General features: G+C 34.7%; 1 protein-coding gene across 1 annotated transcript in view; it reads left to right on the top strand.

The window, feature by feature from the left end:
- The window catches only part of CMPK1 (cytidine/uridine monophosphate kinase 1), a 34378-nt gene extending 21455 nt beyond the window's left edge, over positions 1-12923 (top strand). The window contains exons 2-6 of the mRNA XM_043461412.1: positions 4799-4945; positions 8671-8823; positions 10136-10212; positions 10448-10544; positions 11826-12923. Coding sequence (XP_043317347.1) covers positions 4799-4945; positions 8671-8823; positions 10136-10212; positions 10448-10544; positions 11826-11867 — 516 coding nt within the window. The 3' untranslated portion in view covers positions 11868-12923. The remainder of the gene's footprint in view (positions 1-4798; positions 4946-8670; positions 8824-10135; positions 10213-10447; positions 10545-11825) is intronic.
- The last annotated feature ends 834 nt before the right edge of the window (positions 12924-13757 follow it).

The following is a 13757-nucleotide window of genomic DNA, read 5'->3' as shown; positions in this document are numbered from 1 at the left end:
TTTTTAGGCTACAGGAATAAACTTATTTCTCATTGGCAAGATTGTGTTGATTGTAATGGTTCCTATTTTGATGTATAAAGATATTTAAGCCTAGTTATAATGATTTAAAAGTCACAGGCCAAAACTGCAATTATGTTTGCACCAGCCTACTAACCTTATCATTCCCCAAGCAGACAGTGCTGGTAGAGACTGAATTCCTTAGGAAAAGTTAATGCAAATGTGAAAAATTGACTTTATTAATTAATAGTAGAGCTCAACTCACTTTAAATATGTAAATCACTATTACATCTTTTGTGAATATAACCTAAATATCTCCCCAAATCAGCGTTTTGCCTGGCACTTTGTGGAGACTCAGTAAATACTTGTGGATTTAAAATAAGTTCCACGTATTGCCTGAATTAAGGTTTTCTTACATGAGTAGCAAACACTGAGGAAAATGAAATAGTGCTTTAATTGTCTGCAATTGAATGGGTTGTATCCCTCCTCTTTTCTCTTTTGCAGGATCTAAGCTTTTAAAATATCACTCTAATTAGAGAAAGAAATATGCTTCATGTTAATTTGGAGTCAGTCTGCTAAAGATTTTGCCTAAGAAAAGATTTTTTAGCTTGGTTTATAACTTTCATAGTTTATAGTTAATATGCTGATTTGTAATTAAATAGGCATGGTCAAATGTGATGTACATATTTGGAAATACAGTGAGGGCGAACTAAAAATGAGATTGGAAATCCGCTAGCAATTTAAATCAGATATTCCTTTTAGCCTTTCTCCCACTGGATAGAGTCGATCTGTCTTCCTTCCTTTCATCCCTCCTTCCTTCCTCTTTTACCCCATCCCTTTCTCTCTCTCTATCCACACCCCTTTCTCTCTTTCCTAACCTCCATATAATGGTGATGATAAGAAAAATCCTATTTCTAACCCTCTCTGGGTAAACTGGAAGGAACCCTAAACAGTTGACCAGTTTTAAGCATCTGGGCACTGTACAGCAGTTCTTACAGTCAAAAGTAAGTTCTCCAAGACTGGCAGATAAAGTTACTGAAAACTGCTAGTCATACATTTCAGTAATTGGAAGAAGTTCTATTGGAAATGCCTTTGAAGTAAATGATATCCTTACATGAAATGTTGCTGGGATGCCTTAAGCTCTAAAGCTATTGTTTGCAACAAGTGCCAAACCGGTGAGTCTGAATGGCCCCAGGTAGCATTTCTAGGTGTTATGCTGAAGATGCATTGTTGACAGTACAGAATCAGAACTAGATTTTTAAAGTTCATGAATCTTACAGGGAGTGCAAAGTAAACTTAGATGCTTCATACATGTGTCAGCTATTTAAAGGACACCAACAGTTTTAACTCACTTGGTTGCTTTAAAAATATATCTGTATCTGCTATCTCTGCTGCATTCCCTCTACTTTCTAATTGCCATACTCACAAGAGGAACTGCCTGGCATCTGGATTTCTTCCTGCCCCCAAGGACTTGCCATTTATGCATCATTTGTACCTTGAACTTTTTTTTTTTCTGTTGTTTTGGTCTTAATTGTTTTTCTTGTTATTTTTATTCACATAGAATGACATTACCTGAATTTAGAAAGATGGAAAGAGAAGTTATGAGATGATTTGAGACTGGATACTATGAAGTTGTCAACATTTGTCTAGTTGTAGTAACATAGGGTGCTATTCTGTACTTGTTGAGAAGTAGTGCCTTTTTCCTCCCTCCTAATCTTAGTGTCTGATTTGTAGAAGTTACTGAGTTGTTTCTCAACATCTTAAAGGAGGAAATGAAAGTAAACATTTAAACGGTTACTCTAATAAATGAATTGTTTATACATTTGTCACTAGAAAACTACTATTTTTAGCTGAATAGTAGCTTGTAATTGCAGTTATTATAGTTTATAGTATTTATAACCTGCTGTGGTTTGAATGTTGCTCTTAAGGCTATAATTAGTAACCTACTAGATTTTAATTACTAGGAAATTTCAGAGAATGTGAAAATGTTTTGATTAAGCCTGAGAAATAGCCATTCTTGCTTTCCTCAAAATTGGCATCAGTGACTGCTTAATGACAGCAGAATGCTTTGAAAACATGCTGTTTAAAGTCTACCTATTATTAAATACCATAATAACTAGTGTGTAAGTGATAGTTGCTTTTTTGTTGTAGAAACTCTGTGGTAAGAGGAAAGCTTCAGCAAAATCCTTAAGAAAAATATAGTATAAAAAAGTAACTGGTAAATAGAATAGTTTTCATAAACTGGAATGTAGATGAGAAATAGAAAGATACATATACAGATTTGACATGATTATATTTATTTAAATTCCTTGTCTCCTTGAACTTTGCAAATAAGGTTGTTTTTTATGTAGTTTTTAAAAAAACATTATTTGTACACTTCTACAATTTATAGCTAGTCTCTCTTTTTAAAAAGTGCATGCCAAAACCCACTGTAATGTAATATAAACTTGCAAATTTGAGCTCTTCAGCGTCAGGAAACAAAAAGTGTGTATACTAATTTCTAAATTACTAGCTGGGTTTCTAAATGTATGTGTTGTTCCTACATCCAAGGCAATCTGTACAGAGCAGTCTGTATTGTTGGTGTTTCACTGAGTGTTTGCCATCGTGTAGTACTGTTTGTCTCTGCATTTATTCAACATAACCATATGCTATAATCTCTAGACCAGATGAAAGCATCCGGCAAGCATAGACTTCCAAGTAGGAGCCAAAGTAAGCAAGGGGAAATGAAGCTGCTATAAAATTTTGTGGACAGTAGTTGCAAAATGCTTTCTGAAATTTGCACATAGTAAATGGCAAAGTAGGTCACATCTCATTTTTTTAATAAAGTCTTTTCCATACTCATTTTTCAAAAGTATACTTGGTATAGCTTATACTTGGTGATAAAATATCAGCATTTTAAAATGGTGTGGTGTGAAGATAATTTTAAAATAACAGTTTAAATAATTAGGTACTTTTGTATTTATTTCCATTTTCTGTAAATGATGGGAGTGTTTTTAAAAGCCTGTTACAACAACTGAATACACTTTTGATCATTTCTTCCAATGCAAGGAGCTATATGCCTAAGAGAGACATGAGCAATGCTGTGGTTTTGTTTAATCTCATCAAACTTTATATCCAATTTTAGTCAGCAAATAAACTATTTAGAGTTTGTTTTCCTTTGCTGACTACCTTATTGTTAGCTTACTTTTAGTAAACAAGAGCAAGTTTAGCCAGCAATTTTTGGAAATGGAAAAGGAGTAAAGAATGTGTGGCTTCTGCAGTCCAGAAAAAGAGAAAAACACAGAGAGAAAACTCACTATAGCATGAGTAATTGAGAGAGTTATTTTTTGTAAAATGTATAATTGAAACATTCTATTTTGGAAGGAGAATGGTGAGTGTGTGAACTGTCTCAAATCTTAACATTGAAATTAAAGATAAAATTTATCAAATATTTACTGTACGTTTAATATGGATGAGATAAAAACTCATTTAGGGAGTTTTAAGAGTTTGGGATGTGATGATTGTTGTAACTGAATATTGAATATAGATCTCAATATCGTGATATTTGAGAGTAAAAATAGATTTTATAGGTCTTTTGATTTAATAAAAGGAAACATGCAAGTTCATGTGGGGGAAGAAACTTTTCAGTAATTGTCTCTCAGATCTGTATTGGTTTCACATTCTAACCATGCAGAAGTGGCAGAATAACACTATATCATCTTATGTAATAGTTCAACTATCACCCTATACCTTGACCTAATACATCGTTTGTAAATCGTCAGTAATACAGTCATCACAATCATACTGCTGGCCTTACTACTACTGTACTACTGACCTTTTGCAATGTATTCATATCTAGTATCTCACTTAAGTCCTTTGATTGGTCTGTCTGAACCTCTAAAGTGAATACATATACACATACCTGCACACAAACATATATATAATAATATAAGATGATGTTATATACAGTACAAAAGTGTTTCCAAATTATTCAAGTATCTTCATGGTGGCAAGGAGATAATTGTTGGCTTTCATCTCCTACTATATATCAGGCTCTTTGGTAGACATTTTATATATATTGTCTCATTTAATCATCACTACTAAATTGTAAAATAGGTATCTGTATTCCCATTTTACAGATGAGATCTCTATAGTCACATCTAGAGAGGTAGGAAATGGGCTTTGAGAATGGTAAGGAAGATACTAATCTAGATGGAGAAACAGTGATATTCTAAGACGCTATTTGATTGTGTGTCCACTCTTCAGAGTGGTCAGGAAAGCTAATTTTGTGGAGGGGGTAGGACTTGTACTGTTTTCTGAGAAAGGGAACAAAGCAGAAGAATGGGGTTTGTGTAAGTGCTGACAAGTTCAATTTAGATGTGTTGAATTTAAGGAAGGAAAGGAAAGATTTTACAGAAGATGGGTACAGCCAACTGTGGTAAGATTTGGGGGGGTTGCCTTGAATTATATAGATTTTTTTTAGGCATTTCTTTGAATATTCTTGATTACATTTAAACTTTGTATTTATGAAGGTATATAATGAGCTATTAATCCTTGAATAGTTATATAAATTTGGGGATGATTGCATGATTTTGAACATTATAGCTACCATGCCCTATGTAGGTTAAGGATATTTTTTAAGCAAATGGTATTGTATGAAATCTCTCTAAAATTTTTCCTTATTATTTATTTATTATATAAGCAAAGCTTGTTTACTGTAGAAAAATTAGAATATAGAAATTTCCATGAAGGGAAAAAAGCAATAGTCCTGTCACTGGGTTGAATGTATTTTGATTTTTTTCCTATGTGTTTTTTCTTTCAGAAATATGGCTACACACACCTTTCTGCAGGAGAACTTCTCCGTGATGAAAGGAAAAACCCAGATTCACAATACGGTGAACTAATTGAAAAGTACATTAAAGATGGAAAGATTGTGCCAGTTGAGATAACCATCAGTTTGTTAAGGAGGGTAAGGAGTGTGAATGCCAACCAGTTTAAACCAACAAGGAAATGAGAAATTAAATCTGCCCTTCCTTTGAGTAATGAAAAAATTAGAGTATTGAATTTCTTGCTTGTGGAGGGTGGTCATGGTATTTGAGAATGGCAGAACTGGAAATTCCACTTTCACCTGGGAAGGAATTGGACAGTAGGAAACATTCTCTACCTTGGTCTAGGATCAGCTACAACTCAACATTCATATGTGTGTACTTGACCCTTCCCAGTGTGCAGACAATCCATCCTCCTTCTGTTTCTGTTCTTCCTTTTCTCCTCCTCTTCTTCTCCCCCCTCCTCCTCTCTCTTTTCTATTTCCTTCCTTCCTTTCTTTCCTTCCCCTTGTCCCTCCTTTCCATGACCCTCCCATTGTTGCCATTGTCTCAGTCGTGATGTTTCCTTTTCTGGTACATTCATCACCATCTTCAGTGCAAAATGCTGAGACTTAACAGCTATCAAACTAAAATCGGTCCCATCTAAAAACCAGATACCTTGGGTCTACATGACTCTCCACTACAGATTCTCAAGATTATAGTCATTAATAGGTATTTTCACATACAAGAAATGTGAAGGAGAAATGCATAAGTGGGAACAACAAGAAATAGTTAAAAGTTGATGGAAAAGAGATGTATGAGCTTCTGATTGGAACCAGAGAAACTTGAAGAGTGGCTCCTTCACACACTTTCTTACCTCTTGTATCAGAGATTGTAGTAACCTGCTACCATTCAGAGAAACAAAATTCTCTCTTATTCTCTGAATGTAATGCCCTTTCTCCACTTTTATGCCTCGTTGTGAAAGAGTAGTCTATATTTTTACTTTTTCATTTTCTGCTCTTCAGCTCTTTGCACCAAGATTCTATTTCCATCTTCACTTAAACTATTCTGATGTTACCAGTGATCTTCTTTATAAAATCTAGGGGATATTTTCAGTCATTTTTCTTTTAACTTACTGTCTTTTTGAAACTCGTTCCTCCTTTGTTCTCTGTGACACAGTTTCTCTTGATTCTCTTCAGTGACTGCTATTTCTTAAGTCTCCTTTGATAAGTCTTCTGCAAATTTCTTAAACCATGATGCTTCTCAGGTTTCATTCTTGGTTCACCTCTTATTTTATACATTTCTTGCTGAATGGTGTTATCCATGCCCAAGGTTTTCACTGTGCTAATGCTGCCAAAATCTGTAACTCTATCACAAATCTTTTTTTCTGAGCTCCAGACCTTTGTAACTATTAGGCATCCATCTGAGTGTCTCAACAAGTGTCTCAAAATCAGCATGCCAAAGGCTGACTGTATCATCTAAAATGTGATCACCCTTTGTTTCCTGTCCTGGTTAATGGTTCTACCATCTACCCAGTTGCCCAGGCCAGCAATCTGGGATCCATCCTTTATTTCCTCACTTTATTTATCCTTTATTTCCTCTTCCTCACTTACCCAGATCTGTTCAGTGAGTAGATCCTTTCAATAATCTTTTTCTTTACCCTCTTCTATTTAGCATTTTTTCTTTATTACTATATCATCTTAATTCAGATCCTTTTTTTGTCTTACTTGGACCATCACTAGAGCCTTATCATTAGTCTTTTGCCTTTGATCCATCTTTGTACCCTTATTCATCCTTTATGGTGTTGTCAGAGTTTTTTGGTTTTTTTTTTCTTTTCTAAAGGTGATGGGAACATGTTCTTCTACTGCTTAAAATTACTCAGTGGTCCTGTATTGTTTGCAGAATAAAAACCAAATCCTTAGTGTGGTACAACAAGTTTTTCATTAATTTTGGCCCTACCCACTTTCTAGTGTAGCTTGCTTCTCGGAAGGAAGGCTATGACAAATCTAGACAGCGTATTATAAAAAGCAAAGACGTCACTTTGCCAACCAAAGTCCATATAGTCAAAGCTATGGTTTTTCCAGTAATCATATATGGATGTGAGAGTTGGACCATAACGAAGGCTGAACACGAAAAAATTGATGCTTTCAAATTGTGGTGCTGGAGAAGACTCTTTGAGAGTCTCTCGGACAGCAAGGAGATCAAACCAGTCAATCCTAAGGGAAATCAACTCTTAATACTCATTGGAAGAACTGATGCTGAAGCTGAAACTCCAATAGTTTGGCCACATGATGCAAACAGTCAACTCGTTGGAAAAGACCATGATACTGGAAAAGATTGAAGGCAAAAGGAGAACAGGGCGGCAGAGGAAGAGATGTTTGAATGGCACCACCAGTTCAATGGACATGAACTTGGGCAAACTTGGGAGATCGTGAGGGAGAGGGAGGCCTGACGTGCTATAGGCCATGGGGTCTCATGGAGTTGACATGATTTAGCAACTGATAAAACAATTTTCTAGTCATATCTCCTGCCACTTTCTACATGCATCCTAAGGTTCACCTCTACCAGCTTATTTCAGATTCATCAAAGCTGTTATGCTTCCTCATTTCTGAGCCTTTAACATCCAGTTGACACATTCTGGAGTACCTCAATCCCTGCCTGCCTGCCATTTTATTATTCAGAATTCAGCTTCACTGCCATCCCTTCAGTAAAACTCTTTCTGGCGGTTTCACAGTTAGTTTGTGCCTGCTTCTTGGTTTTTTCACAGCATCCTTGTGTACCTCAGTATAGAACTTAGCACACTGACTTACACATGTTTGTTAACCACTGGACTATAAACCTTCCAGGGGCCATGACCTTGCTCTTCATGTTCCCTGATGGTTAGACCTTGAATGAGTGTATGTTGAGTGAGTAGAGTATCAGTGTGCCTCTTCAGATATCTTCTACTATCATAATTGGGATAGAAATGCTGTAGCAGGGACACAAAGCATTCTGTGAAAGTTTTGTGAATATTGGAGATGCTAGATGCTAGGATAAAGCCAACCCCCAGATAAAGGAATTTAGGTCCTGACAGACATTGTTCTTCTTGAGGAACCAGGATTGTTTGAGTACTGAGGGAACTGGTTGTTGGTTTGCTTTAGAATAGAGACTTCTCTGGAGTCTGTCAAAGTCCTACATCTGTGCTTATCCCATGGTGGTTGATAGTGAAAAGAATTTAGAGATTCAAGATCTGTATCTCCCATTCACAGATTTCCACATTCTACCTGAATTCAGACTTTGGAAGAGGATGGCGAAATAATTCTTGCTATCTTTCTGAATGTATTCTCTTGCTACCTGTATTTTGGGATAGCAAGTGGCATTTAGGTTTAAATTAGCTTCAGTTATGAAAAAAAAAAAAAAAGCATTGACTCCTACACTAATAGTTAATGCTGACAATCTATTTATATGTCCAAGGTTTTTTGCAGTTGTACTTGAATTACTGCAGAGAATCTGAGTACCTATAGAAGCAGTGTATTTCCTACCATAGCTAAATGACTTGGGAAGAGGGAAAGGAAAGCAAGATATGGGTCTCTAGTGGCTGGAGCAAGAATATTGATTAATGCTTATTTTTCTTTTCTTGCTGTTTATTATTTCATGAAAATAATATATGCTTACTATAGAAAATTTTTAAACTATAGAAAAAAAATTGTGTGTGTATGTGTATAAAATGGGAGAGGCATATATACCCATAACTCTTGCTGGCTGGAGGCAAACATGTTATTTCCTTTAAATTTTTTTTTCCTGTGTACCCTCCACACTTATGACTTAAAGAATAATAATAAAACATACTCTGCTTAAGAAATTGCATTTTGTTAATGTAGCATTGAATTCAAATCTTCCTTTATTTTAGGAAATGGATCAGACAATGGCAGCCAATGCTCAGAAGAATAAATTCTTGATTGATGGGTTTCCAAGAAATCAGGACAACCTTCAAGGCTGGAACAAGACCATGGATGGGAAAGCTGATGTATCTTTTGTTTTGTTTTTTGACTGTAATAATGAGGTAATGAAAATCTTCATCTGCCAACATGGGCTTTTAAACAGCTGGTGGTCAATTGTTAAAGCAAAAGAAAGTGATTTATTTTACTTATATTTACATTTTATATTGGCAACAGTATTTTTTGAACTGGTAAGTTGGATGGACAGAACAGCACTGTCTTACTGTTGAATTATTGAAAGCTGTTTGGCATCAGCAACCTTGTGGGCCTAAAATTTGCCTTATTTTGAAAATAACAAGAACTTGTTTTGTTTTGAATTATGAGTTGACTCATATGATAATATTAGGTAATGAAGCTACACTGTTACTTCTTGAGTAGACACTATTGTCAGAGAGTATCTTGCCTTAGGGTGTTGTTTAGTGGAAAAGAAACACATTTTGGGGAATTTGGAAAATCTTTCTTTATTAAAGAAACAGGTAAGATAGCCTGATTTGTCTTTTAAGAGTGAAATGAAAAAAAAAAAAGAGTGAAATGATATTGAAAAAATCAGGAAAGAAGACTTTTTCTTTCTGGCACTTCTAATAACATACTCAGACATACTTTTGAATAGCTGAATGAATTTCTTGGAATCCTTTTTTTGGGGGGGAATCATTTAATTAAAAGACCTGACTCTGCTTGACAGCTGTAATATAAACTTTATTAAATTAATGCCAACAGCCTGAAAGAATAAGAATCAGCAGTAGTGCCTTGAAGGAAGTTGACTATTCTTAGGTTGAATTGCAAATGTGCTTGTGGTGGAGAGACTTACTGCAGCTTTTGAGTTGTTTTAAAATGTAACTCTCTTCTTCCAACCCCCAAAAATATGTTTTCACTTATTCTTCAAAGTTACTTTTAGAATGTTACCACAGCTTTATAACTAAGGAATGTTTATTCACGATTACCAAGGGATACTTTATGCAAATGCAAATATGTTGACTCAAATATTAAGATATTTATGGAATTATTGAAAAGTAAGCAAAAATGGAACAAAGTTTGAGGCATGTAATTCATACCTAATAAGTTAATAATATATCCTAGATGGAACCATACCCATAGAGATCATCTTTTTATTGCGGTTTGAAAAAAAAATACACAGGAAAAACTGAGTCATGAATGAATTCTTATTATGCTCTGTACTTATTTAACCTAATTTATGTAAATTGAACCACATGTTGCAACTTTGCATGTTGATTAATGAATTAGGCACATTGGGTTTAAAGCAGGGTTTTGTTGGTAATCTCTTCAAACTTTCTTCTCTTTTCAGGTTTAAAAGATTGCCAAAAGACTGCCAAATTAATATCTTTTAAAAAATAACTTTTTATGTATTTCTGTTTTTAGATCTGTATTGAACGATGTCTTGAGAGGGGAAAAAGTAGTGGTAGAAGTGATGACAACAGAGAGAGCTTGGAAAAGAGGTACTTTGCAATTTTTACCCATAGCCACTGTGCCTCAGTTTGGAACTTGAGTAACAGATTCAACACTTACCCATTTTGGTCCAGAAAAAGAAAATGTCATACTTAAATATAGAAGGGCTTGTCTAAAAAAATGATAAGGGAGGGTGTCATTTGGGTTTTGTCCTATATTGTCCCCTGATCTGTAACCGGGGAGAGAAGTATACTTAGTACCTTGGAATATTTGCTTCTTTTGCAGAATTCAAACCTATCTTCAGTCAACAAAGCCAATTATTGACTTGTATGAAGAAATGGGGAAAGTCAAGAAAATAGATGCTTCTAAATCTGTTGATGAAGTGAGTACCCCTAGCCTGCCTAAAAGTAAAGTAAAATGTGATTTTGGGCGGGGAGGGAAGCAGTATGCAGGAGAAAAAGAAATACAATGTTATGACAGATTATTTTGCTTTTCAGAACACTGGAGACTGAAGGAAATGCTAAGCTTTTTCTTTTTTTCCTAACTGAAATATGTATGTTTTATTGATTTACAATATTGTGTTAGTTTCAGGTATATTTTTGAATAGAATCTAAAGTGGGTTTTACAACTTCAGATTTGTTCTTTGTAAGAAGTAGGTGGTTTGTTATTTCCAACCTCTTTTTTTGAGCACTGGAAAATTGGCATCTTCAGAGCTGTGATTTGTACCATGATCATTTTTTTAAAATCTGTAACATGAAATCATCTAGCTGAATTGCCCCAACTGTTTTCACCACTTCCATCCTAGAGTATGTAGCTCCAGAGGTGCAGGGTTCCCACAACTCAATGCTTGTCTCTTCCTTCATGAATCAGTGGTCTCTGAACTGTGGTTTGCAAGCCCTCGGTGTTCAGTCACTATTATTAGTTTCTCTTAAGTTCTAGTGTCTCTGATTCCCTGAATCATCTTCTTCTGGACCTTTTTTTTTAAAAAAAAAAAAAAATCATTAGACTGGGCTGGGTCCTGGTCACGGTGCACAGGATCTGTGACTGGGGCGTGCGGCCCCTCCGGTTCGGTGCGCGGCCTCTTTGGTTGGAACTCATGGGCACAGCAGCTGCAGTGCATGGCTTAGGTGCCCCGTGGCATGTGGGGTCTTAGTCCCCAGCCAGGGATCAGACTTGTGTCACCTGCATTGAAAGGTGGACTCTTAACCCCTGGACCACCAGGGAAGTCCCTGGACCTTTTTTTTTTTCTTTATGTCATATAGTCATTTCTGACTTATTATCCACGTCCACTTCCTATAGAGGTGAGGTAATACATTAGAAGACATAGTGTTTTAGAATCAGAACTAGGGAGATAAGCCACTTCAGTTTACTTTCTATCATGTTATTGGTAGCCTGTTAAGAAGTTTGTTTTGTCCTAAAAGCACTAATAAAATTGAAGCATCATGTTCCTAATTTTATATGTTTTGTTTCTGATATTGTAATACTGTATAAAGTAAAGCAGATGAAACTAAGAAATTATGTGTTTTTTAATGATCCATTTTGAAAGTTAATAGAAAATTTACTGTTTTAACAGGAACTTAGCCATATGATGTTTTAACAATATCTGCTTTTTATTTTATTTTATTTTTTGCTTTTAAAAATTATTATCTTTTTTCCATTTTAGGTTTTTGATGAAGTTGTGAAGATTTTTGACAAAGAAGGCTAACTCTGAACCTCAAAGCATCCTTGAAATCATGCTTGAATATTGCTTTGATAGCTGCTGTCACAACCCCCTTTTAAGGCAATTTTAATGTTTCATAATTATATCTCAGTTAATGGCTGGAAAGTATGTAGTAAGACAAATTAAATTTTTTATCTTCAATTTAAAAAAAAATTTTTTTTTTTGATCATGGGAGTAGACAGTGAATTTGAGTCTAACTTCATCTTAGCTATGGTGCTCACAAAACAAAGAAGGGTATTAACTAGTTCTTTGTTTTTATTCAGAAAGAATATCCCTTATATAGTTTGTGCCTTTTGTGAGCAAAACTTTTTAGTATGTGTGAATATCCCTCTAGTAATTGCAACATGTTTGAATTAAGGATTCCCCATGTCTTCTTTCCCTTGCAGGTTTTAAATTTCCAACCTGCTTAAGTGAATTTGTGGACCAAATTCCAAAGGAACTTTTTGTGTAGTCAGTTCTTGCACAATGTGTTTGGTAAACAAACTCATAAAATTAAGTCTTAGAAGTGTTCTAGTATTTATCAGATAACTGACTATTTCCTATAGAGAGGTAAGAAAATTTAGACTTTGTTTTACTACAGCTTGTACAAAGTTGTGTGACAGGGCATAGTCTTTGCTTCCAGGATTGGGATGGGGGCACTAGGGATTCAAAGCCTGGTGGAATTGTCAGCTTTATTCTGATATAAATTTGAGGGTATTGGTCAGGGATCACATCTACCGACATGTGTTCCTTTTTGCTCTATTATATAATGTTATTAATGATTAAACTGATCTTAACAAAAGTCGTAGCAGTGGAACCTTGAAATGCATGTACTTAGATTTATAAAAGTGATTTGGTTAGTGTTTTAGTAATACTTCAAAATGTTTTTGTTTATTTTCTAGATTAAGTATAGGGTTTAGTACAAAGCAGAAGAAATTTAATGGTTAAATTTTCCATTTGTATTTTATTGTCTTGAATACTTTTTTTCATAGTTGTTTAAGAAGATTTAAAAATCATTGCACTTTGGCCAGAAAAATAATAAATTTATCTATAAATGTTTAATTGCCTTCCTGGCTACTTTATTCAGTAAATTCTTTTCTTTTTTGGGGGGCGGGCATCATGTTGAAGTAAAAGGTACAGAATTTTTAAAGAGCTATACAATCCAAAGGAATTTTCGCTTAAGTTTATTGTTCCTTTAAAAATCTCTGAAAAATTTGTTTTCTCCTTATCTTTTTCTGCCATCACTAATGCAGAATGGTATCCAAGGTTCTTAATATGAGATTTATTAAAATATTTCTCATTTTCAGCACTTATGCTGTTTGGTATATGGGGTTAAATTGGGCAAGGAATTTAGACTTTGTATAATTAGATTTTATATTTAAAGTCATTGGGGATAGTGGGGACAGTTTATGAATGTTCTTATATTGTAGTAGGTTTATTTATTTCTGTTATGAAATTTACTTTATTAATGATGAATTTGCAACATACCATAGAAAACAAAGTATCCATAAGTACTGTAACATATTGACTACTAAAATCTGTGTTAAGATTACCTTGGTTTCTTGGAAGAGATTGTACAGAATTCTTATCTAGTGATTTAGTCTAGCCAATACTGAGGATTTTATTGGTAGTTCAAACATCTGTAGTCTGAAGCAAGAGTAAAGACTTAAGATTTTTGAGACCATTCCTACTCACATAAGTGAAGAAATCCCTATCGGGGATCTAAATATTTACATTGATATTGTGAAAGCAAACTAAGGTTTTTAAGAAGACTGCTGAGACTAGGTGCTTTGCTTCCTTTCATTAAATATCTTTCTGTGGCATTTAAGAGCAAAAACCCAGAAACATGGTAATTAAATTACTGAACTATGAGGCTTTGCTTTTCGAGTAGGAAAA

This window comes from Cervus canadensis, chromosome 2 (assembly GCF_019320065.1).
Source record: "Cervus canadensis isolate Bull #8, Minnesota chromosome 2, ASM1932006v1, whole genome shotgun sequence".
Lineage (NCBI taxonomy): Eukaryota > Metazoa > Chordata > Mammalia > Artiodactyla > Cervidae > Cervus > Cervus canadensis.
Note: the sequence above shows the minus strand (reverse complement) of the source record. Positions and strands in the feature narration are given on the sequence as shown.